This window comes from Arachis ipaensis, chromosome B07 (assembly GCF_000816755.2).
Source record: "Arachis ipaensis cultivar K30076 chromosome B07, Araip1.1, whole genome shotgun sequence".
Taxonomy (NCBI): Eukaryota; Viridiplantae; Streptophyta; class Magnoliopsida; order Fabales; family Fabaceae; genus Arachis; species Arachis ipaensis.
Window position 1 is genome coordinate 53931196 of NC_029791.2, and position 25502 is coordinate 53956697.

Genomic DNA, 25502 nt, shown 5'->3' on the forward strand with positions numbered 1-25502 from the left:
ACAACAGCCGCACGATTCCAGCCCAGATTTCTGGGCGTTGGATTTTTACGCCGATCTCCATATCACGCGGCTGCGTGAATGACGCGGACGCGTGGGAGGTTGTTTTTCACAACTGACGCGATCGCATGAGCAATGTGGTCGCGTCACACGCCCTTTTTTTATATGCAATTATGAAATTATGCAGTATGCAATGCTAATGAATAATATTTAGGTTCAATTGAAAAAGAATAAAAATAAATAACACGAAATAAAATTGAAAAAGAAACGACCATACCATGGTGGGTTGTCTCCCACCTAGCACTTTTAGTTAAAGTCCTTAAGTTGTACATTGGGTGACCTTTCTGTTACGGTGGCTTATGCTTAAATTCATCCAGAAATCTCCACCAATGCTTGGAATGCCAACAGCCTCCGAGGTCCCAAACTAGGCATGCAAGGCTTATGAGCAGCTTCAAGCAGATTCTCAGACTCCCGGGGTGACGAATGTCAGAAAACATTCCAGGATCCAAAACTTTGCTTTTAAATCTGCCTTCGTCTTGATCTATATTTTTCCATCTGGGCGGTTTAGAAATTAGATTCTCACCAAGATAACCAAACGTTTTCCAAGATCCATTCGATTGAACATGATGCCAATTCGTGCACTTCGAGTTGGAGCATGGAACCTTATTGAACCTTGTGCACCAGCTCTGAGTGCGAGCCATTTCCCTCTTACTCTTAAAGCCGCAGAGAGCTCTAAGCTGGCCATCTGTTTCAAGCAAACCATATTCAAGTGGAAAAGTAAAGATAAAGGTTAAGGATTGTACCCACTTGAAGCTTGTATCAGGTGGTAATGGCCTTGGGATAGGTGTTTCTAGTGGTTCTGTAAGCTCTACTCCCTTGTGATCTTCTGTGAATTCCTCCACTTCTTTGCAAACTTCTTCGCATGCATCTGTGTCTTGATCAAAGTCTTCAATGTCTTCCTCATCACTTAAGTCATAAGCTGGAGGTTGAGAGAAATCTACCTCGATGTCATCTTCGTATTCACTTGGATAAGGTTCTTCAGGCTCAAGGAATTCAGTTGCGGATGTGAGTTCGTGACTAGGAGAGCTTGAGGCAAGATTGTCACTGCCCATGGAATCAACTTCTTGGTCTGTTCCGTCCAATTTTTCACAAAGTATATGCTGTGGAGGTTGTGCACTGTCCTCCTTGACATCAATTTCAGATTTTTCAGCGGAATCCTTTATGGCTCTTGATTCCCACGGAGGTTCAGCATCTCCTAAATCTTCAACCACTTCTTCCTCTATAACTATCATCGCTTCCTCTACATGTTCTAGTACAAAGCCACACTCCTCATTGTCCACCGGGGTCTCTAGTGTCTCCTTCATGCCACGCTCTTCTTTTGATTTCCCACATGCAGCTGTGGGAGTACTTTGAGTCCTCAGATGTCGGGAAGCTATTAGATTTACTACCTCAGTTACGGTAGTAGTGAGTTCCAGTACGCTCTTTTCCATCTTTGCTTGCCTTTGAAGAAGAACACGCAGTCTGTTGTCCATGGGAGGTTGGGGTGGGTGTGAGGGTTCATTGGTTAGGAAGGGGGGTTCAGAACAAGAATGTGGTGGTTCTCGGGAGTAATTGGATTGGGATTGTGGTGGATAAGGGTCATACGGTGGTGAATGGTGAAAAGGAACTTGTGAGTGTGGTGGTTCAAATCTATATTGAGAGGATGGACTATAAGCACAGAGTGGGGCTTGTTGGTAGTTACAAGGTGGTCCACTATATCTATCAGCTTGGCATGCATTGTAGAATGGTCTTTGTCCATGATATCTTGGAAGGGGTTGTTGCCTAAAGGGGTGATCAGATCCTCTTGGCTCCATCCATCGTTGATTGTAAAGACCTTGATGCATATTTGGTACGCGGAATCGTGATTACACTTTAATTATGTAAAATTCATCGCTCTTTCTTTCCCTGGTAATGGCTCCAAAAACATGATGCCAAGACCATGGTTCACAACTCCGTGTAACTAACCAGCAAGTGCACTGGGTCGTCCAAGTAATACCTTACGTGAGTAAGGGTCGAATCCCACAGAGATTGTTGGTATGAAGCAAGCTATGGTCACCTTGCAAATCTCATTCAGGCAGATATAAAATAGTATAGAGTTTTCGAAATTAATAAATAAAAGAAGGGATAGAGATACTTATGAAAATCATTGGTAAGAGTTTCAGATAAGCGTATGGAGATGCAATCGTTCCTCTGAACCTCTGCTTTCCCGTTGTCTTCATCCAATCTGTCTTACTCCTTTCCATGGCTGGCTTTATGCAAGGGCATCACCATTGTCAGTGGCTACATCCCCTCCTCTCAGTGAAAAATATGCTCACATGCTCTGTCACATCACGGCTAATCATCTGTCGGTTCTCGATCATGCTGGAATAGGATTCACCCTCCTTTTGCATCTGTCACTAATGCCCAGTACTCGCGAGTTTGAAGCTCGTCACAGTCATTCAATCATTGAATCCTACTCGGAATACCACAGACAAGGTTTAGACTTTCTGGATTCTTTTGAATGCCGCCATCATTCTAGCTTACGCCACGAAGATTCTGGTTAGGAGATCTAAGAGATATTCATTCTAGCTTATTTCATGTAGAACGGAAGTGTTTGTCAGGCACGTGTTCATAGGGGAGAATGGTGATGAGCGTCACACATAATCATCACCTTCATCACGTTCTTGGGTGCGAATGGATATCTTAGAAGTGAAATAAGATGAATTGAATAGAAAACAGTAGTACTTTGCATTAATCTTTGAGGAACAGCAGAGCTCCACACCTTAATCTATGGAGTGTAGAAACTCTACCGTAAAAAATACATAAGTGAAAGGTCCAGGCATGGCCGAGATGGCCAGCCCCCTAAAACGTGATCACAGGATCAAAAATACAATCCCGGATGTCTAATACAATAGTAAAAGGTCCTATTTATAATAAACTAGCTACTAGAGTTTACAGAAGTAAGTAATTGATGCATAAATCGACTTCTGGAGCCCACTTGGTGTGTGTTTGGCCTGAGCTTGAGTGTTGCACGTGTAAAGGTCCTTCTTGGAGTTGAACGCCAGCTTTTGTGCCATTTTGGGCGTTCAACTCTGGTTTTGGCTCCTTTTCTGGCGCTGGACGCCAGGTTTGGGTAGAAAGCTGGCGTTGAACGCCAGTTTACGTCATCTATTCTTGGCCAAAGTATGGACTATTATATATTGCTGGAAAGCCCTGGATGTCTACTTTCCAACTCAATTAGAAGCGCGCCATTTCGAGTTCTGTAGCTCCAGAAAATCCACTTTGAGTGCAGGGAGGTCAGAATCCAACAGCATCAGCAGTCCTTCTTCAACCTCTGAATCTGATTTTTGCTCAAGTCCCTCAATTTCAGCCAGAAAATACCTGAAATCACAGAAAAACACACAAACTCATAGTAAAGTCCAGAAATGTGAATTTAACATAAAAACTAATGAAAACATCCCTAAAAGTAACTAGATCCTACTAAAAACATACTAAAAACAATGTCAAAAAGCGTATAAATTATCCGCTCATCAATATTCCTATTGTAGCTCTCACTCCTTTCAACAATATTAGAACCAAACTCAAAGCGAGAGGGGTGAGAATTCATAGTAGTAAATAAAAATAAAAGGAGAAAATAAATAAACAAGCAAAAAGCAAATATTTACAATAACCAATAATAAGGCACACGTTTGTAATTCCCCGGCAACGGTGCCATTTTGACGAATAGAATTTTTGCTGGTAAAGAATTTTATAAAATAGTCGTGTTGTAGATATAGTTTCTAAACCAACAAAAGTCCTTTCATACAAACGTTTTGGTTGTCACAAGTAACAAACCCCTAAATAAATTGATAACCGAAGTATTTAAACCTCGGGTCATCTTCTTAAGGAACTACAGGGAAGTATATTCTTATTATTGGTTATGAAGATTGTAAATTGGGGTTTTGAAAGTAGGGAGCAAGTAATTTAAATTGCAATTAAAATAAGTAAATGACTGTAAAATAAACTTTTGGTAAGGTATGAGAAATTGGAAGTCCTGTCCTAATTGTCCTTATCAATGGTGATGAGAATTGAGTCTTAATCCCACTTAGTTAGCCTTTACTAAAGCAAGGGAAGGTCAAGTGGATTGATTAGTCTGATCTTCGGGTTCTAGTCAATTCCTAAGAAAGGACTGGAATTATTGAAGTTCAATTCAATTAGCAAAGATAACAATTATCGATCACATTGAGTTTGATAACTCCTGAGTTACTGATTTCTTAACCAAGACCAAAAGGGGAAAAGTAAATCTACTCGAATAAAAATATCTTCAGGTTGGAAGTAACAGTAACATAAACAAAAGAGAGCAATCATAAACTGAAATACCTCAAATAACATTAATTAAGAGAATTATCTGTAACATGGAAAAGTTCATAAATCAAATTGAGAAGATAATAAAAAGGAAAGTTGAACCTGATAAAAAGGGACAATCATGAAAGCAAAAAAAATCGTATATCCTAATCCTAAGAGAGAGAGGAGAGAACCTCTCTCTAAAAACTATATCTAAATCATGAAAAAGTGAATAATTGGAGACTCTCCCTGAATGGATGCATTCCCCCACTTCATAACCTCTGATCTGTGCCTTCTGGACTTGGATTTGGTCCAAAAAGTGGTTCAAAAATCGCTGGGAGCGTTTTCTATAATTTCTGGTGCGTGGCCTCTGTCACGCGTCCAAGTGGGTCACGCGGTAGCGTCATCTGGAGTTTTCCTTATCACGCGTTTGCTTCGGTCATGCGTCCGCGTCATCTGCGTTCTGCTCAAGGCGCGCGTTCGCATTATTCACGCGTTCGCGTCGCGCTCTCTTCGCGCCAGGCATGCGGCCGCGTCGCCCACGCGTTCGCGTCGCTGCCAGTTTCTTCAAAAACTCCATTTTGTGCTTTGCTTCCATTTTTGTGTGTTTCCTTTCCATCCTTTAAGTCATTCCTGCCTTTAGAATATCTGAAACTACTTAACACACAAATCACGGCATCGAATGGTAATAAAGAGTAATTAAAATAATTATTTTTAAAGCATAGAAAATATGTATTTCACATATATCACATAATAAGGAAGCGAAAGTAAAACTATGCAATTAACATGAGTAAGTGAGTGAAGGATTGAATAAATCACTTAAATTAGGCACAAAATATATCATAAAATATGGGTTTATCAAGGCCATTGAGGATATTCTACGCCTTCAGCCTAAGTCCGATCAGCCTGACGGTTACCAAAAGGCTGAAGAGGACATGCGCTTTCTGAGATTTGACTGGGATGCTGTCAAGGAAAGGATAGCCCTTGACCCTACTGTCTCATGGGTCATGGGTAAGAACACCACCATGCCTAAAGGAATTAAGCGGATATACTTGAATGATGAGGCTCGGCTCTGGCACCAGATCCTGAGTAACTTTATTATGCCGAGCACTCATGAGACGGAGCTGCCTGCTGCTATGATTACCCTCCTCTGGTGTGTGATGGAGGGTAAGGACCTATATCTGCCTCGTTTGATCCGGCACTATATGGCCAGGGTCTATGTCAGAGGCACCCTCCCTTTCCCTTACCTGGTCACCCAGCTAGGCCGTCGAGCTGACGTGCCTTGGGAGGATGCTGATGAGAAGCCACCTGCTGCGGACTGCAAGAAGATCATTCCTCACAGCAGGAACTTCCTGGCTTTAGGCTACAGAACTCCATTCCTTCCTGCTTCTGATGAGATAACCACACCTTCAGCTGCCCACTCTTCTTCCACTGCTGCACCTGCCTCGCCCACTGCACCTCCAGCTGCTCCTGAGCCTATCTACCATTTGGTGCATCGACTCTTCGCCCGCTTGGATCGTATGGAGCGTCGCAACAAGCGACGCTATGAGCACGTCAAGTTGATGATCCGTTCCGGTGGCGACATCCCCTCCGAGCCTGACACCCCTTCTGATACTTCTGAGGTGGAAGAGGATGCTCACGAGGAGGAGACCCCCACCCAGGCTGCACAGGCAGGACCGGAGCAGGCTGCGCCACAGCGGGAGGAGCCACAACAGATTTAGGCCGCAGATCCAGAGATTCCTATCCAGTCAGAGCCTCCTCTCTAGCAGACAGACCCACCTATCCTCATCCAGTCTGCAGATCCTCAGACCACTACCGAGACTCCAGTAGCCCATCCTTCCAGTGATGACACTCCATCACACCCAGCTTGAGTGAGCATCAAGGACGATGCTTTATTTTAAGTGTGGGGAGGTCACCATCTCTGGCACATTTTTTGGTGAACCACTACAGACTCTTTTATTTTATTTTTGTTATTTTTATGTATTTTTATCTTTATTTTTATTTTTATCTTTCAGTACTTATACATTGTTCTTTTCATGTGTTTTTACTCTACTTTCTGCATTTTGCACTTTAGTTCATACCATTAGCCAGTTAGTTTAGTTGCAATTCCAACTTATTAGTTATAGAATATGTGGATTAATTAGTATAGTTTACCCTTTACCATGTGATAGTTGGTTTAAATTGAAAATAAAAAGGAAGTAAACTAGAGACTTTAACAGAATAAAAACAATCCACACACCTTGTATATAGAACATAACATGTTAGTTAGTTAACAACATTTCATCAAGAAAGAACACTAAAACTTTAAAGCCACCCAAAAAAATTTTTACATTGAGAATAATGGGAACTCTTAATTTCCACTTGCATGACATATATAACTGATATATGATTTTTTGAGCTAGAGAACACATAGCCTGTGAGTTTTGAGCTTAATTGTATGGTTACATTCAAACCATAATTTTTTATTCCATGTGTGTTTCGCCCTTCTTTTTATTCTGATGTTCTTTGCTTTGTTTTAATCTATATGTCCAATTATAGAGTATAGATACATACTAAGAGATGATTGAGGCCATTACTTGTTTAAGCTCACTTATCCCAAATAAGCCTACCTTTTACATCACCCTTGTTAGCCCCCTTGAGCTTTTTAATCCCCTCTTGTTCTATAAACCACATTACTAGCCTTAAGCAGAAAAACAAAATAAAAATCCCAAGTTGAATCCTTAGTTAGCTTAAGATAGAAATTGTGTATTGTTTAAGTGTGGGGAACTTTATGGGAACATGGATGATAGAAACAAAGGTAGAAAGTTAAAAAGAATAAAGATATCTCAAAATAAAAATTTTGGGAAGCATGCTCATGTGAAATCAATTGAATTACCATGTGCATTAAAAAAAATTTTAAAAAAAGGATACAAAAATTTCCCAATTGCAAAATAAAAAGAATCAATGCACATGGGACAAAATTTAAGCCAATGAGCTTGCAATACAAAGTGAGAAAAATATGGGCAAATAGGTTAAGAAGCTTTGAAATACAAAATATGTATGTTAAGCGAGATCTTAGACTAGTCAAGGATTCACTTATTAGCTCACTTAGCCTTATACATATACCCTTACCTTTACCTCGACCCCATTACAACCTTGAAAAAGACCTCATGATTTTTATATGACTATATTCTATAATTGTTGATTGGTTAGATGAAGAACAAAGTTATAGAAAGTAAGGATAAAAAGAAGAATAGAGTGATTAACCCAATAAACACTAAGTGACTAGAAAGTAAACACAAAATCCAGTGAGGGTTCAATAGCTCATCACCATATATCCCTGCTTAAATTGTTAATTGTCTTACAAGTTTGAAAAATATTTTTACCCATCTCAATTGTAAAAGTGCCTTAACATTATCTAAGGTTGGCTATGCATATATGATTCCTTGAGAATGTGAATTAATTTAACTACATGTCAGTTTTATATACAAGTGAATAAAAAAAAATTGGAATTGTATGACTCATTTAGGTAGTTGCATTTAGATAGATTGCATTGCATGAGATTCCACCACTTTAACCTTACCTTACTCTTTATCTTGGACTTAGCATGAGGGCATGCTATTGTTTAAGTGTGGGGAGGTTGATAAACCCATATTTTATGATATATATTGTGCTCAATTCAAGAGATTTATTCAATCCTTCACCCACTTATTCATGTAAATTGCATGGTTTTACTTTCCCTTCCTTATTATGTGATATATGTGAATTACATGTTTCCTATGCTTTAAAATTATTTATTTTAATTACCCTTTATTACCATTCGATGCCGTGATTTGTGTGTTAAGTAGTTTCAGATATTCTAAAGGCAGGAATAACTTAAAAGATGGAAAGGAAACATACAAAAATGGAAGGAAAGCACAAAATGGAGTTTTTGAAGAAATTGGCAGCGACGCGAAGGACGACCCGGCCGCTGCCTAGCGCAAAAAGACAGCGACGCGAACGCGTGACTGACGCGGACGCGTGCCATGAGCAGAACACAGATGGTGCGGACGCACGACTAAGGCGAACGCGTGACAAGAAAAACTCCAGATGACGCGACCGCGTGACCCACAAGGACGCGTGATAGACGCCACGCACCAGAAATTACAGAAAATGCTCTCAGCGATTTCTGAAGCTCTTTTTGGCCCAGATCCAAGTCCAGAAGGCACATATTAGAGGTTATAAAGTGGGGGAATGCATCCATATGGGGGGAGAGCTCCAATTATTCAATTTTTATAGTTTAGATGTAGTTTTTAGAGGGAGAGATTCTCTCCTCTCTCTTAGGTTTTAGGATTAGGATTTCTTATTATTTCAATTTAGTATTCCAACTACTTATCAGGTTCAATATTCCTTTACTTTATATTTCCCTTTGCTTTCAGATATTCTAATATTTTCCTTTAATTACTTTTGTTGCCAAATTGGCTTATGAATCATTCATGTTTAGATTTGATTTTCTATTTAATATGATTTGAGGTATTTCAGAATTATGATTGCTTTCCTTTATTTACATTAGTAATTTACATTTTCTTCCTTTTGGCTTAGTTGATTAATTGGTAACTCTTGAGTTGTCAAACTCATCGTGATTGATAATTGTTATTTTTACCAATTGAATTAAACTCCAATAACTCTAGTCTCTTCTTAGAAATTGACTAGGACCTGAGGATCAAACTAATTGGTCCACTTGACCTTCCTTTACTTTAGTAAAGGCTAACTAAGTGGGATTAAAATTCAATTCTCATCACCATTGAGAAGGATAACTAGGATAGGACTTCCAAAATTCTCATACCTTGCTAAGAGTTTATTTTACAGTTGTTTATTTATTTCAATTGTCATTTAAATTACTTGTTCCTTACTTTCAAAACTCCAATTTACAAACTCATAACCAATAATAAGAACATACTTCCTTGCAGTTCCTTGAGAAGACGACCCGAGATTTAAATACTTCGGTTATCAATTTATTTAGGGGTTTGTTACTTGTGACAACTAAAACGTTTGTAAGAAAGGAATTCTTGTCGATCTAGAAGCTATACTTACAACGGGAACTTATTTGTGAAAATTCTAGATCGCGTGAGAGTTTCGTTCTTCAGTCCACTATAGAAAATTGTATATCATTTTGAAGCCCCGGACGTTAGCTTTCCAATGCCGCTGAAATTGCCTCATTTGAACCTCTTTAGCTCATGTTATGATCACTTTAGTACCGAGAGGTCAGGATTGACAGCTTTGCAAATCCTTCATTTCTGAATTCTTCCACTTTGCATGCTTTCCTTCCACTTTCTCAAGTCATTCTTGCCTTCAAAACCTTAAATCACTCAAACAAATATATCAAGACATCGAATGGGAGAAAAGTGAATTAAAATTGGCAATTTAAGTATGAAAAGCATGTTTTTCATAATTAAGCACAATTAGGAAAGAATTCACAAAAGCATGCTATTTCAATGAATAAATGCAAGAAAAGTGAATGAAATCCACCTAATTAAAGCAAATAAATACCAAAAAATGTGGATTCATCATAGCTCCATCGGGGGAACTGATCATGTCAAGGAAGCGCACGCAAAGCTTGACGTGAAGGATACGCACGCGCAACTCGCACAAGAACTCCCTGCAATAGTGACGACACAATGCATTGCAAAGATGCGGTGGTGGCATAGTGGTTGCGTGACGGCTGGTTGACGTCGAGCCAAAGACGCGATGAGAGAGCTCCTGACATCCACATAACGGTTACGTTATTAGGTTCTTCGTGTGTGCTTGAAAAAGGGTTTCGTTATCTAATCCTAATTATTTAAAATCTTATTTTTTAAAAAAAATTAAAAATTAATTTTTTAACAAGTTGTTTAACTCGACTGGTTAGTGAGTTAGCCTCTCTCTCTCTCTCTCTTATTCAAGTAAAAATCCCGTAACTCAAATTATTATTAAATAGTCAACATACTTGATATATATGAAAAATCATTTCATAAACAAAATAACGAAGTTATAATTTAACTAGAAAAAACATATATACTTATATTTGTGTTCCTTTGTGATGCCTAGCTACCTTCCCGTATATTTCTTCTAACATACGAAACATCAATAATTTCTGTTTATTGATCCAACTTTCTCTCGTTGTTTTGGCTATTCAGCCGTCACCATCATATAGAGCGCGTTTTACTTGCCGTGTGTAAAGTTCTTTAAAGGTTTAAAAGTGAAAAAAAGTTGAAAAATAGAGTTAGAATGCGACCCGAGCTTCTTTTAAATAACGGAAATATTTGGAGCCATAGTTTGAATTATATATATAAAATTATAGAAATATTAAATTGAATAAAAAAAACTTTATGCTATTATCTTCTTAGTATTACTCTTCAATAAATACCTCTTACTTTGTATTATATTTTCACAAAATTTAGATACACATTTCTTATCTTCATTCTCGGTTTTTGTTCATAACAAATATGATGTATGAGTATTAAGATTGTGAATGACAAGAACCTAAAAAAAACAATTTTTTTTTCTATGATATATACCCTAAATTGAGACTTTATTCTACGCTACTATAAGTTTTATTTCCTATGCGAGGAATAACCTCTGATTATTATTATGAAAAAAGATTCTAGAGATTCTTCGGGAAATAGAATATTTGTATTTTTGAAGCATTGGATTCTATCTTTGACCAAAAGTGGTTCATGAATCGGGGCATCTCAAATCTAAAGCATAAAATCCAAGAAGCCGATGGTGTATATGTGATGAATCATTGCCACCCCATCATGTTATTTCGGAAGCCAAAAATGGGAGGACGGAGGAAAGTTATTCAAAAGGATAATACAAAACCTATAAACCTTGACTTTGTAAATTTAATCAGATATCACTCCGTTAATAAATATAATAAATGTATTAGCATTTTCACTACTTCTCGTCACTTATTATATACATGTAGAGGTAGACCTATAACCATGTATGATATCAAAGGTTTTTTTTTTTTATCAAAAAATCTAAATTTTGATACTTGTTAAACTCTAAAAAAAAAATTTAGTATAGAATAAATTAAAAAAAAAAAACACTTATACAAAAATTTTATAAAAGAGATTTTTATATAAAGTGTAAAAATATAACTATTTATCATATGCTTCTTCCTTTTATTAGTTTAAACTTTTAGATAATTTTACAGCAATATAACATATTTCTTGGTTAATACAATCACTAATTAAAAGAATAAATAATGTTGTCCAATCGTTTCTGATTGGTCTTCTAGCGTTAGAAGAAGTCGTGTCCGTCCCGGACATCTGCCTTGTACTTTGAAAGGCCTCCCAGAATAGAATCCTATCGAACTATTGAATTTCTCGATATATTCTTAACACACTTGTTTCGTTCGAGTTGTAGCTTACATCTATGAAATAAGGGTCAAGATTCTCTTTTTCGAACAGGTAAGGTTTTTCTGTACCCCTTGTACACGAAAGAGATTCCCGGATAGCAAAAGTCTCTATGTGAATCTCTTCCCGACCTTAGTTGGGAATTTCCCCTTTGACTTTGAGAACCTAACCTATTGTTCTTCTGCTTGTCCGCTATCTTTAAAAATGCCTTCTGTCAGTATGAGTGAGCGTCTTTCCCAGCTCCCCTCCAGCTTTCAACTACCTTTTTCTGGAAAAACGATGATGATTGACCCCCTCGCCGCTGTTGGAGTAAAGGCATGCCCTGGGCCGATCGGACCAGACAGGCGCAGGTACACTTATTTGAAAAATATATAGCATACTCTCCATTTTTAATCAATTGTCTACTTTTAAAATTTTGTTTTAATTTTTTTTCACAAATATTTATCTACTTAGCAAATCAATGTTGCATTAATTATTTTTAACATCAACTATGCTATATATGAAAGAAAAATTTGTTATTAAATTAGTTACTAGTATAAAATATATATTAACATTAGAAAAAAATTTGGTAAAAATAGCAGTTTTTTTTTTTTTGGTATTTACGGCAGTTTGAACCGCCATTATTATCAAATACGGTGGGTTCGGAAAGCGACGTAATTCTGGGTACCATTCTGATTATTACGGCAGTTTTCTGAAAATCGCCACAATTTTCTGGGTTAAAACGGCAATTTTGGGTGGGCTAAAATGGCGGTTCAAACCGGCATTATTTCCGAATAAAGGCATTTTGTTGTTGGTTAAAACGGCTGTTCAAACCGCCGTTATTTTCAAGGTTAAAACGGCAGTTTATGGGTAGGTTAAAACAGCGGTTTGAACCGCCATTATTACCCTGACAGAATAGCGTTTTGGTCAGTTAAAATGGCATTTTTGAACCGCCATTTTTACCCTAACAGAGTGGATTTTTGTTGGTTAAAACGACATTTTTGAACTGTCATTTTTACTCTGATAAAGTGACTTTTAGTTGGTTAAAATGTCATTGTTGAACCGCCGTTTTAACCCTGACAATAACATTTTTTTATCGTTTAAAAAGGTAATTTTTACCCTCATTTTTATCTTGTTAAGCAAATAATTTTTTTATTAAAATTTCACAATAATAAAAAATCATAATCCGTAAACAAAATATTATATAACTGATAAACAAAGTATTAAACATAATATATGATTTTTTTAGTATTGAAATCAAAAGTAATAACTCTTATACAAAGTGTCAAAAATAATATGATTTTTTAATTATAAATGTCTTAATAGGTAACTCTTAATACATAAAATGTCCATCATATTTCATGCTGCTCTATTGTTCGCTCCAGAAAATCTACTTTCTAACTCTTTTGGTGATGGAATCTCACTCTCTTGATCTAATTACTACAACAAAAATATAATTTAAAAATATAATAAAAAAGAATAAAGTAGGATAATTTGCATATTGCATACATGTAATCTATAAATAATTAAATACTAGACAATTTAATTAACATATATGCTTCTAAACACTAGACAATCTATACATATATGCTTCTAAAAAAAATGGTTAAAATGTAAGTACAAAATGATCATTTCTCAATTTCAATTGTAAAAGAGATTATTACCTAACAAGGAGTTAGTTACGTTAGAAATATCCAAAATAAAAGTCAGTTAAATTCTGTTAATATACACTAGTTAGTTACATTATGTTCTGATTCTGGCATGACAGTTTGTATATATATACATAAGGGATCTTATAACTCGTCTTGTCCAATTACACTCAATGATAGCATAACTCAGTATTCCATTTAAATCAAATTTGCATACATTTATACATATTGATCTAGACATTTCTCTAACCAAATAATCAACTTTTAAAATAATCAAATTTATCATAGTAAAGTAATTAAATTTATCATAATAATTTTGAGAATAGCAATAACTGGTAATTATTTATTGAAAATGATGCAATCTCAATTTTAAATAAAAAATGAAAGTTTTATTTTTACCTGTGAAGCTTATTGATTAGGAAACATTGTAGTCAATTGCTTCGAAATCTTACCTCCTTCTTTAGAAGCAATGTAGGAAATTAGTGCTTGCAATTGTGCCTTAACAGTAACTAATTCTTCTTGCACATTTGAACTACAAGTGGATGATGTGGCAGCACCATTTAAAGAACTTAAGTTCATATGAGTAATTCTTGTAGTAGTGTTTTTGAAAACCACTGTTGGGACAGCCTCCATACCTAAACCTCGAACACGACCAAGATGTTTTTTTTTCAAGAACTGCTCCAAGAGCATCAAGTGGAGAGTTACCAGTTAAATCCATTGATTGATGAGTGCTATGTGCTTCAATTTTCTCCTATATATAAATAAAGAAAGAAAAAAGAATCAAAGAGTTAACAATTAATAGTTAAACTAGTGAAACTATTAACTTGGACAACACAAAATAAATTTAACCAAACAACTTAATACACTTTAGCCTTATCGCTGTCTCTTAAACCTCATCATTCACATAACTTTCATCTTTTTTCTTGTGGATAATATCCAAACTCGAGTGACTACTTTTCCGGTCTCTTTCATCTAAAATTTGAAATATATATTCATGAGGATAAAAAAGAAGTTCAAAAAAAAAAAAAAAACTGATTATGTAAATAAAATACCACTTCAGCCTTTCTTCATGCTATTGACTTAGCACCTGAAGTGTGACTTTTAGAGTAACTATAGCCATCACCTATTACATTTCAACAAAGCCAATTAACTTTTTGAGTAACTAGTAAAGCTGTGCAGTTTTCTAAATCTTTACTAAATTCAACAAAGATAATTAACTTCTTATTACATTTCACAAGCAGTTAACACCTCTATAGTCATCAGCATACATTAAATAGAAATCAAGCATCAAGCTACATTAAATAGAAAATTCCAACATCATCTATAGTCATCAGCGTCAATAAAAATCACAAAATCGGACAAAAGGAAGTAATCTACAACTCATGCTGCAGATATTCTAATGAGTTATAGGCACACAAAGTTAATGCATCACTTTTAGATTTAAAAATAATTAATTATAAAATTATAATTACCTGTGTTTTGGATTTAAGACGATATTTTACGAAAAAAGCCCATTGATCAGGAGCAATATCTTTATGTGCATTATTTATGATTTATTTTATGCTCAACCTCGGATCATAGAAATCATTCCATAGCTTTATTTTGTGTTCTCTCCATTTTTTACCAAGCGATTGGAGTAAAATTCTTTTGGCTAAAACATCACACTTTTTGAAGCAAAATCGAGCCTTTAATATACAATAAGATTTTAAATTACATAAATCAAACATTAAAATAAATGAGAAAACTCCAAATCATACAAATAAAAAGAGCTATATACATAGAATTTAATTTCTCCAGTTACTAAAATGTCCAATTATCAAGGTAGTGAAAGAGTACAAGATGAATAATCTTAGCAAAAAAAACTATTCCATTGATTTTCAAAATAAGTCTCTGGAATAGCAGACTACTTCTCAAAACTTATTGGAAATACAACACAATCAGTTACCAACTGCCTACAAACTCCTGCAAGAAGTCCAGCAGCCTTTTCTATTGTTGCATGTTCTTTATCAAAATGCACAATAATGCGCACATTTTCTGGTAAATTATGCACATTTTTTACTAGCAAACGAGGTCTCATGATAACTTCGTACTCATCTAAATACACAAGACAATAATGCTGCATGTTAATTGATGAACTTAATTTGATAATAAAATATCTATATATGATTAAATTATAGTAGCTTGGAAATATGTATATATTCGATAATAAAACATTCTGAAAACTATAATTCTGTTAATTGTTGTCAGAAGCCTTAATTTGATAATAAAACATCTATACATATCTATCGCATCAACAGTCCAATAATGCTTAGATTCATGTCCACATTTATGTTTGGGTTCAGATGGATGCTCAAATATAGTTGGAGCAACTGATGATGGCTCAGAAGAATTTGAGGCTTCCGACTTGTCTCTAGATGAACTTGCAACTGCTGCTGACTTGTCTCGGGATGAACTTGCAGCTACTGCCGACTTGTCTCGGGAGGAATTTTCAGTTGCGAACTTGTCTCGGGAGGAATTTAAAGCTGCCGACTTGTCTTGAGATGAATTTGAAGCTGCTGTCGACTTGTCTTGGGAGGAATTTGTAGCTGCTGACTTGTCTTGGGATGCATTTAAAGCTGCCGACTTGTCTAGGGATGAATTTACAGCTGCTGCCAACTTGTCTCCGGAGAAATTTGCAGCTATCGATCTATCTCGGGAGGAATTTGCAGCTGCTGCCGACTTGATTTGTGATGCATTTGAAGCTGCCGACTTGTCTCGAGATGAATTTGCAACTGCTACTGACTTGTCTTGTGAAGAATTTGTAGCATCTGCTGCTTTAAGTAGATTCTTGTACTCCTTTTGCTTTGACATATCTGCATAATAGATGAAATTAATAATTAACAAGTATAGAGTAAAATAGGCATGAAAGCTTAATAGTTCCATCAAATCAATAATTAAGAAAGCAAACTAATAATTTCCAATATGCAATGGCAACTTTCCAAATTATAATCGAGTGTGCTTTCATCAACGCCTAGTTTCATACCTATCATCATTGTCTTTTATTATAAGTTTGCTTTCTTTCTCCTTGGTGAGAAAAAAAATAATTAATAAGTATAGAATAAAATGTGAATTATAACTAAATAGAAACTTAAATATAAATTTTATACCGTAAATTAATTTAACCTACTAACTATTCTGACATGTGTTTGTCTTCTCCAATGTCATCATCTAGTAGTTCATCATCTACCTCATCTCTTAACAATGATAGATCATCACCATTTTTAAATAGAGAATCTAAGTTTTGCTCTAACCATGCCACATTCTCGCATGCTTCATCATCTTCATTTTCCTGCATATCATATGAGTCTCTTGTCTTCAAATGCACGACAACACTCCAATCTTTATTCACTTCATCATTGACAAAATACACCATTCGAGCTTATGAGGCTTCAATATATGGATCATCCTCCTATCGGTCACCACTATGTATTACTCGTGAAAAATTAATAGAAGTAAAATTCCATCTATCCTTTCTACAACCACGTTTTCTAGTGGTGTCAACCCATTTACATTTGAATAAAGTAACCCGAAATTGGCCATTGTAGTTTAGTTCTATAATATCTTCTTGTTTGCTATAATATGACAAATCAGCATTCCTAACATTAGCATCACTAGCGCTAGCAACACAAGGAGTTGAGACATTAAGAAAACTCCACTATTCTGGGTCTTTAACCCATTGTCTTGATTGGTAGTTCGAAAGGAGAACCCATTAATACTAAATATAGAAAACCTCTTGGCATATCATGATGGACCCCTTGCTAGGTATCTCAAATCCTCATGCACAGTATTCATATTCTCTGGGTTCATAAGCTATTATGATAGAACAACATATTAATTATTATATCCACAAATACTAGCTCAATATTAGCAAAAAATTATCATTTTTCTGTTTACCTACTGACAAACCCCAATTTGACGGTTTGTTTTGTATTGATTTTTGGGGATTTTATCACCTTTTACCCATATTTATTCAAGAAATAGCATGGCTTTGTATATTCTCCTTTAATTGTGCTTGAATGTGAAAACATGCTTTTTAGGACTCAAAATAGCTAAATTTAATTCACCTTGATTCTATTAGATGCCTTGATACGTTTGTTAAGTGATTTAAGGTTTAGGAAGCAAAGATTGGATCAAGGGAATGAAGAAAGAAAGCATGAAAAGTTGGAGAACTCATGAAGAAATGAAAGAACCGGAAAGCTGTCAAGCCGACCTCTTTGCACTTAAACGACCATAACTTGAGCTACAAAGGTCCAATTGATGCGGTTTCAGTTGGGTTGAAAAGCTAACATCCGGGGCTTCGAAACGATATAATATTTGCCATAGTTGCTACACGTATGGTGACGCGCACGCGCAAAGTACGCGCACGCGCCGTTGCTGCCACCTGGTTCACTTAAAACAAAACGTGGCCAGCGAATTCTAAAGCCTTGTGGGCCCAATCCAACTTATTTCTGATGCTATTTAAGCCAAGGATTGAAGGGGGAATGGATATACTTTACATACTTTTCATACTTTAGATGTTAGTTACCAATTAGTTTAGTTTAGCTTTGTAATTAGTTTCTAGAGAGAGAAGCTCTCACTTCTCTCTAGAATTAGGATTAGGTTTAGTTCTTAGATCTAGGTTTTAATCTTTGCTTTCTTCCACTTCTATCTCTCAATTCTTTTTTGTTACATTCATTCTTCTTCCATCCTTTTGTTGTAATTTCCTTTATGTTGTTCTTATGTTTTGTTGTAGATCTACTTTTGCTCCTTCTATTTTCTTTCAATTCAATTAGAGGTAAATTCATAATAATTGTGTTCATTTGATTTGTTGTTGTTTAATTCCTTGCAAATTGAGTAGTGTAGATTTAATTTTCTTGCAATTTTACTATGCTTTCCTTTTATGCCTTCCAAGTGTTTGATGAAATGCTTGGTTGGATTTTAGAGTAGAATTTTATGTTCTTGGCTTGGAAAGGTAACTTAGGAACTCTTGAGTTACTAATGTCCAAGTAATTGATGATTGGGATTCATTGACTCTAGTTCTCACTAATTGAATTAGTGGAGAGTTAGGACTTATGGACTAGGATTGATATAGCTCATTTGACTTTCCTTTACTACTAGTTAGAGGATGATTTAATGAGATTAATCCTTGCCAATTCTCATATTGTGGTTAGTGATTAGGATAGAGATCCTTGACCACCAACCCTTGCCAAGACCTTTTTAGCCATTAGTTTACTTTCTTGCCATTTATCTTTCATGCCTCTTATCAAAACCCCAAAATACAATCCATAACCAATAACAAGACACTTCATTGTAATTCCTAGGGAGAACGACCCGAGGTCCAATACTTCGGTTTATAAATTTTAGGGGTTTGTACTAGTGACAAACAACTTTTTGTATGAAAGGATTAGTGATTGGTTTAGAAACTATACTTGCAATGAGAATTCATTTGTGAAATTCTAAACCACACAAAAGTCCAATCATCACCTACGCAGGAAACCAAGTAACAAAATCTTTATTGACTCTTTTTTCTATCACTATATTTGAAGGCCTTCTACCCTTAGATCGTCTTTGTACAAAATCTTTGAAGTCATTGTCAGATATGAAAGTTTAACTCTAACTAAACAACTATTTTTCAAGTAAATAAAAAACATGTACGAAAATCCTTAAACACTTACTCAATGAACGGTTTGACATATGGACAATTTAGAACCACATAATGATGTGTTTATTTTTTTTCATAGGTGACAACTCAAACATTTGTGGAAAAAGGGAATCCACATGTGTATTGTAATTATCATCAGAACGATCATCAACACGTGGTGGCCTATTAAATCTTGTCTCAATCCCTTCTAAGTATCGAGAGCAAAATGTAAGAGCTTCTTTACCCACGTATCCCTCAGCTATAGAACCTTCTGATTTAGATTTGTTTCATACATAGGACTTTAAATGTCCTAAATACCTAGTTTGTATAATTGGCTTTAGTAAGAAAGATATAACTAAGTGACAGGTTAAATGAACAATGATTGAAAAGAGATATTTACTCTCAATAGGATACATCCACCTATAGTGTACTAGTCCTCTAAGTTTTGCTTCATTAACTAGATGACAGGTTAAATGAACCATGATTGTAAAGAAAGAATGAGGGAACAACAGTTCTAAATGACAAAGGGTAAGGATTATTCAAGGTTGGAGCTTCTCAAGTCCCAATTTCTAAATAACAAAGACGTAGGCCTTAGTTGAAAACCCATTGTAGATTTCAAATCAAAATATTAAATTCATAAATATTATTAGCTAGCTGACACACACATTTATTTTTATTCTTCCCCATAGTTTCAAAAGTATAAGTGCAGAAATGGAAAATTTTATGATCTCACCACATAAAAATATTGGAAAATCAAAAGGAAGAAGAGATGTTAAGCTAACCTATGCTATGGATAGAGGCTTTAGTCTTCAAGGAATGCTGTGGAAGCCGAGGAGAAGAAAAAAATCCTGTTTTACTGTAATTGGAATAAATAAACAGAACAAGTTAACATATAGATGAATTACAAAAAACAAGCATAAAGTGTCAAAACCAACTGCAGATACAAACAACTAAGTGTTCAAAAGTTAAATTTTTAATTAATATACAAGGTTTTAACATCATGCAAATCTTTTCTCTATGATTCGTTGATTTGTGAAGATCAGAGATTCATGAACATGCAACAGAAAACAATAATAATAAAACATCAGAAATTTCACATATATTATAGAAAATCAAGCAACTACAAAGGTTATTGTAGCCAAGCATTCAAGCAACTACAAAAATAATTGGCATCAACCAAATAATATCCAACTAAATACCAAAGACCCTCCATGAAAAAATTTCACACAGGATTTTCCAATTACCCATTGAGGTTATCTTTGAAACATCTGACTTGGATGTAGCAATTCCTAATTATTGAACAAATTAAACCCTAATTTAAAAACCCTATACATAAAATTTAATTACATGCAATGGAGGAGGTGGAGGTGGCGGCAACTGTGGCAGGAGAGGAGCTGAGTAGAAGCGGTGAGAAGGAGCCATCGACGGTGACAACAAGCTCGGTGGCGTGAAGGAGCCGTCGGCGGCAACAACGAGCTCAGCAGCGTGAAGGAGCAGTTCGCAAAGTAGTGTAGTAGACCAGTGGCAACGAGGCTGTGGCCTTATGAGATTTGAGATGTGAAAGAAGATCTGAGATTAGGTTTTATTCAAACAACCTCGCCAGATTTGCGAGCAGCGTCCATGGCAGATATGAGGAAAGAAGATTTGAGATCCAAAATAGGACTATGAGGAAACAACATCGAGATTTGAGATCTGAGGTGTGTGCGACTTACCTTCGATTCCATTGAAAAGGAAGCGATAGTGGAGGGTGAAAGTGACCGTAGCTACGGAGAGAGGATCAGAGGACGAGACGAGGGAGATCAGAGATAGAAGGGAGAGCGAGCCGTCATCGTATATTTGTTTCAATGAGTTAGGGTTATTGTAATTTTTTCATTTTATATATGTGTGAAAACAGCGATTTAAAACCGCTTTAATCACCAGAACTGCCACCAAATACAAAGCCATTTATGGCAGGAACAAAAAATGCTATAATGTCTGAATATTACAGCAGTTCTTTTAAAACCGTTGTAATATCAATGCCATTTAAACCTCTTTTTGTAGTGTAAAATATAAAATACGTATTAAAAATATATAAAATAATTCATGTAAATATACACAAATACATTAGGATTAACAGACACTACTAAAAATGGGGCTTTTTCGGACGAATTTTGAGACGAAATTGAAATAAATTTCGAACAAATTAGAGACAAATTTTTTTTCAAACGAAATTGGGACGAATTATTTTAGTCCCAAAAAGCCTTGTTGCTAATTTATATTTTGTCTGAAATTTTGTCCGAAATTTTTTTCAGACGAATTTGTGACAAATTTCGAATAGGCATTTATCTGCTAGATTTCTAACTATTATGATGTATTTTAGACGAATTTCAGATAAATTAGCCAACATAAAGACAACGTATTTTAAACAAATTTCAAACAAAAAATATACTTTATTTCAGACAAATTTCTAACGAATTTAGTCAAATATAACAAATTTTTTTCGAACAAATTTTAGACAAATCAAATATTTCTTTTCAATTAAATTTCAAGACAAATATAATTTACATGAATTTACGTATTTGAAACAAATTTCATACAAAACAAAAAATTATTTTCGCACAAATTTTCTGCAAATTTAATATAATATTTCAAATAATTTTCATACAAAATAATTTGCTATTTAATATATAAATATTTTATAAAATAAATTGTATTCGATTTGTTTTCTATAGTAAGACCATCATAATCATTTTTTTCATATTACATCATCGAAATTATAAACACATAATAAAGTCATGAAAAAGTCAATTACCATAAAAAGATTAAAAAAATATTTATTATTAAAATACTTGTAAATAAATGTAATCAAATAAAAAAAGCCTTTAAAAAGGTCAAATATCATGAATAAAATAAAATGTACTAACTAATTCACCTAAAAATTTCTTAATCTAAATAAAAAAAACATATACTTCAGACATCAATCACTCATGTTATCATCCTCATCATCACTAGAGCCTGTCCCAAGCTCATCATCTGCAAGAACAGACATGGTTGAAGGAAGTGGGAGATTCAACTTTTTATACAAAGCATGAAGTGTCTTTTCAGTAGAACCAATTCTTTTCTGTTGAGCTTTTAGTTGACGTCCTTGATCCTTTAACTTATACTCAGTATCATTCAACTTAACCTTTTGCTCTTCATTGATCATTTCTTGCTCCTTTGCCTTTTCTTTCCACATGTGAAGTTCTTGCTCAATATTTAGATTGTCTTTGGATGTCTCTGAGCAATTTCTGGAATCCAACTTTGAATAGAGATCTAAACCAAAAGAACCTAAACCAAAAGCAGCTTTCTTTTTCTCCTTTGTCACAACTTCATTCCAAATAGTGTAATCATCTGGTATATCTAGGCCTTCCTTAGATGCCTCAACATCTCCCTCATTATCCAAGGATAAAGCTACTTGAGAAAGTTATGTCTTTCACTTTTTAAATTCGCCCTACAAAACCAATTAATTTTAATCACAACTAAATATGCCATGAACAAATACTAACATATAGTGAAAATTATTTTTGAAAACGACAAAAAAAGAAAAACAAACTAGCATCACATACAATGACTTTCTCAGAAGTGTAAGTACAAATTGCATGATTCTTTTTCTTTGTTATTATTAAGACATAAACTGTGTTTGGGAGTTATGAGGAAAGGAGAGGTAAGGTTAATGGTAAGATGAATTATACTAGGGATTAACATGGCACTTGTTTGGGAGTTTAAAATAGACTGATGTTGGGTTATGAAATCTCCACTTTGAGTGAACTCTAAAAGTAATTAGATGGAAATTGTTGGGGAAAGTATAAGCCTTCTTCCCTCTCTTCTCTTAAATCTTATTTACAAGCATACACACCCTAAGGAATATCTTGTCTGAAGCAGAAAGGCCACTGATTGAATTTTTAAAAAGAGGACTGAAAGATAAGCAAAAGATATGAGAATAGATTGAGTGAATTAGATGAGTGAATTATAAGTAACAAATTTTAAGAGCAAATCAATATAATTATATTCACAAATAAATAGATTGAATGACTCATTGAAAATTTTATTTTTGAAGGACTTTGAACCTAGGTAAGAAAAACAAGCGCTCTATTTTTGTTAGCTTGTATTGGTAAACATGAAAAAATTCTTAAGTTCTGAACTCCTCAAATTTTTGGAGAAAAGCCAACCAAATTCAAATAATTTATTATGTGATCAATTTTAGAACATAATATTAGAATTGGCAAAACAAAATGTAATCACAACTAATAAAGTAACCAACATGACTTTATTAAAATTGAAGTTAATCATTAAGTAGATAACTTATCGAAATCGGTTATCCTCATTCCATTTTTCCTAATAAAAATTAGAAATTGAGCACAAGCACCACTTTTGCATTGAGCTGCTGGTCCACTTAGATTGAAAAATTGTATTTGCTGTATTTGTGTCCTATTGGCTATTAATGAAAGACTTTATAAACCACTTGTAATTCAAAATTTCCATTCTAAAAAACTAATTAGCTCGAGAAAATATTGATCAAATTTTTTTCTTAGTAATGATTAGTATTTCTTTCTTTCTTTCTTTCTATAATCATGTTGATTAATTCAAAATGTTAGGGACATAATACAAGCACACATCAAAGAAGGATTTAGAACAGTGACACAAATTGAAACTATTAGCCATGTTTGTCAAAGACATGTGAATTTCAAGTTAAAAGTTCTTATGAAAAATTTGTAGCAGCATCAGAACTTGTTCAACAGATTGTCCAATAAAATAAGCCTTAATAATAAATACATAACATTTCTTAAACCTCAAACTAAATCTAGTAATCTACTATTAAATATTAATAGAAAAACAAATTCCATCATATTAATAAGTTTAAGACTCAATATTAGTCAAAAGGGAGAATAATAATATTTTGCTGGGAATAAATTTTTTACTTATAATTCACTCATCTAAATTGAGATTTACTCTTTACTAGTGAAACCTCGTGGGTCTTATGTTATTGAGATTCGGTGATGAGTGATGACACCGGAAAATATGAGAGGTTTTAAGCCATTATTCTTAGATTTCTACTACAGCAAATTTCAGGAAATTTATTAGTGTTCAAGTCATTTAATCTTTAAGTAGCTACAGCATATAAATCGAATACAAAGCATCACATAGGCATTTAATCAAACATGTGGTGTGCAATTCAGAAATTTAGCATAATCAAGCAATTTTCAACAGCATTCAATTCATAAAAGCCATAATCCAACATTTACAAGTTAACAAAGATCTAATAAACTAATCCTAACCTATCTTAACCACTTAAATCCACTAACAACATGAAAATTCTAACTAACTAACTAATTAAAGAAAATAGACTAGAAAGTAGAGCAAAGAAAGAACCTGAGGTGATGATTAGGGTTCTTGAAGCAAAGACAGGAAAAAAGAACAGAGCTGAGTAACAAATATTGTTCACAAAAATTAGAACCTTGCAGAGGACGCACAAAGAGAAGAGGAGGCACGAATAATCTAGCAAAGGGGCAGTGTCTGAGGCTGGCAGGGGCGCGGGTTCTGAGACCGGCAGAGGCGAACACATGCAGGAGGCAGAGCGATTGTTCAGAAGTGAAGGCTGGTACCTGGGATTGCGATTGACAATGGTGGAGGTGGTCTGAGGTGCGAGATTGGAGGCTGGAGTGGTGGATGTCTGAGACCAGAGACAGGAGGCAGAGCAAGAGCGGCCAAGCACGAGCGGCAACGCACAGACAGAGGCAGAGCACGCAGAAGGAGCGCGAAGCACAAGCGGCAACCACAGACCGGAGGCAGAGCACGCAGAAGGAGAGAGAAAGAGATGAAGAACTGACCACGAAACGGTGAAACCAAAAGACAGTTCTGATAAAAGGTTTGGTTTTTGGCAAGTTAACCTAGGTATGTTGCTGTGATACGAGGAAGAAGGCACTCAAAAACTAAAATTTTCTGAACCTAAAAGGCGGTTTTGATAAAGTTTTGATTTTTGGCGCAAAGTAAATAATAAGTGGCATTGAAATAACTGTGTATAGCAAATTTTTTAAAATTAAAATTATATCTAATTTTTAATATCAAAATATATAAAAAAAATAAAAAGATAGAGTCTTCCAAGTTTAACTAAAAAAATTAAAATATAATATACAATGATATAAAAAAAACTAATAAAAATATAGTCAATTTAGTTCTAAAATTTAAGATTGGATAAGTATATTTGTTAAATTTTTTTATTTAGTACTGAGTACGTACTACCTAGATTAAAAAAGTTATGGTGAATAATAGATTAATTTACTAGTCTTATATTTTAATGGTTGATCTATAATGATTCAATTAATTATTTTAAGATTGTAATTTATTTCATATTTGATATTATATAAAAATAATTATTAACTTAATAAAAAATTAAATAATTTTTTTATTTTTTAAAATATTAAAAAATATATTTTAAAAATAAACCAACTAAATTTGATGGTAGCCCCACCAAAAGTACCCATTTCGTTGGCGCCAAGCACA

General features: G+C 34.7%; 1 protein-coding gene across 1 annotated transcript; it reads right to left on the reverse strand.

The window, feature by feature from the left end:
• LOC107607237 lies at positions 15228 to 16356 on the reverse strand. The gene is made up of 3 exons (XM_016309210.1): positions 16347 to 16356; positions 15595 to 16176; positions 15228 to 15418 (listed from the first exon to the last, which is right to left on the reverse strand). Exons 1-3 carry the CDS (start codon positions 16354 to 16356, stop codon positions 15228 to 15230), a joined length of 783 nt encoding a protein of 260 aa, XP_016164696.1.

Excerpts from the sequence above, each read along its gene's own strand:
- LOC107607237 (XM_016309210.1), bottom strand. Across the intron at positions 15,419-15,594 it reads TGCGATAGATATGTATAGAT|ATGAGTACGAAGTTATCATG; the intron begins GTTTTATTATCA and ends TTGTGTATTTAG.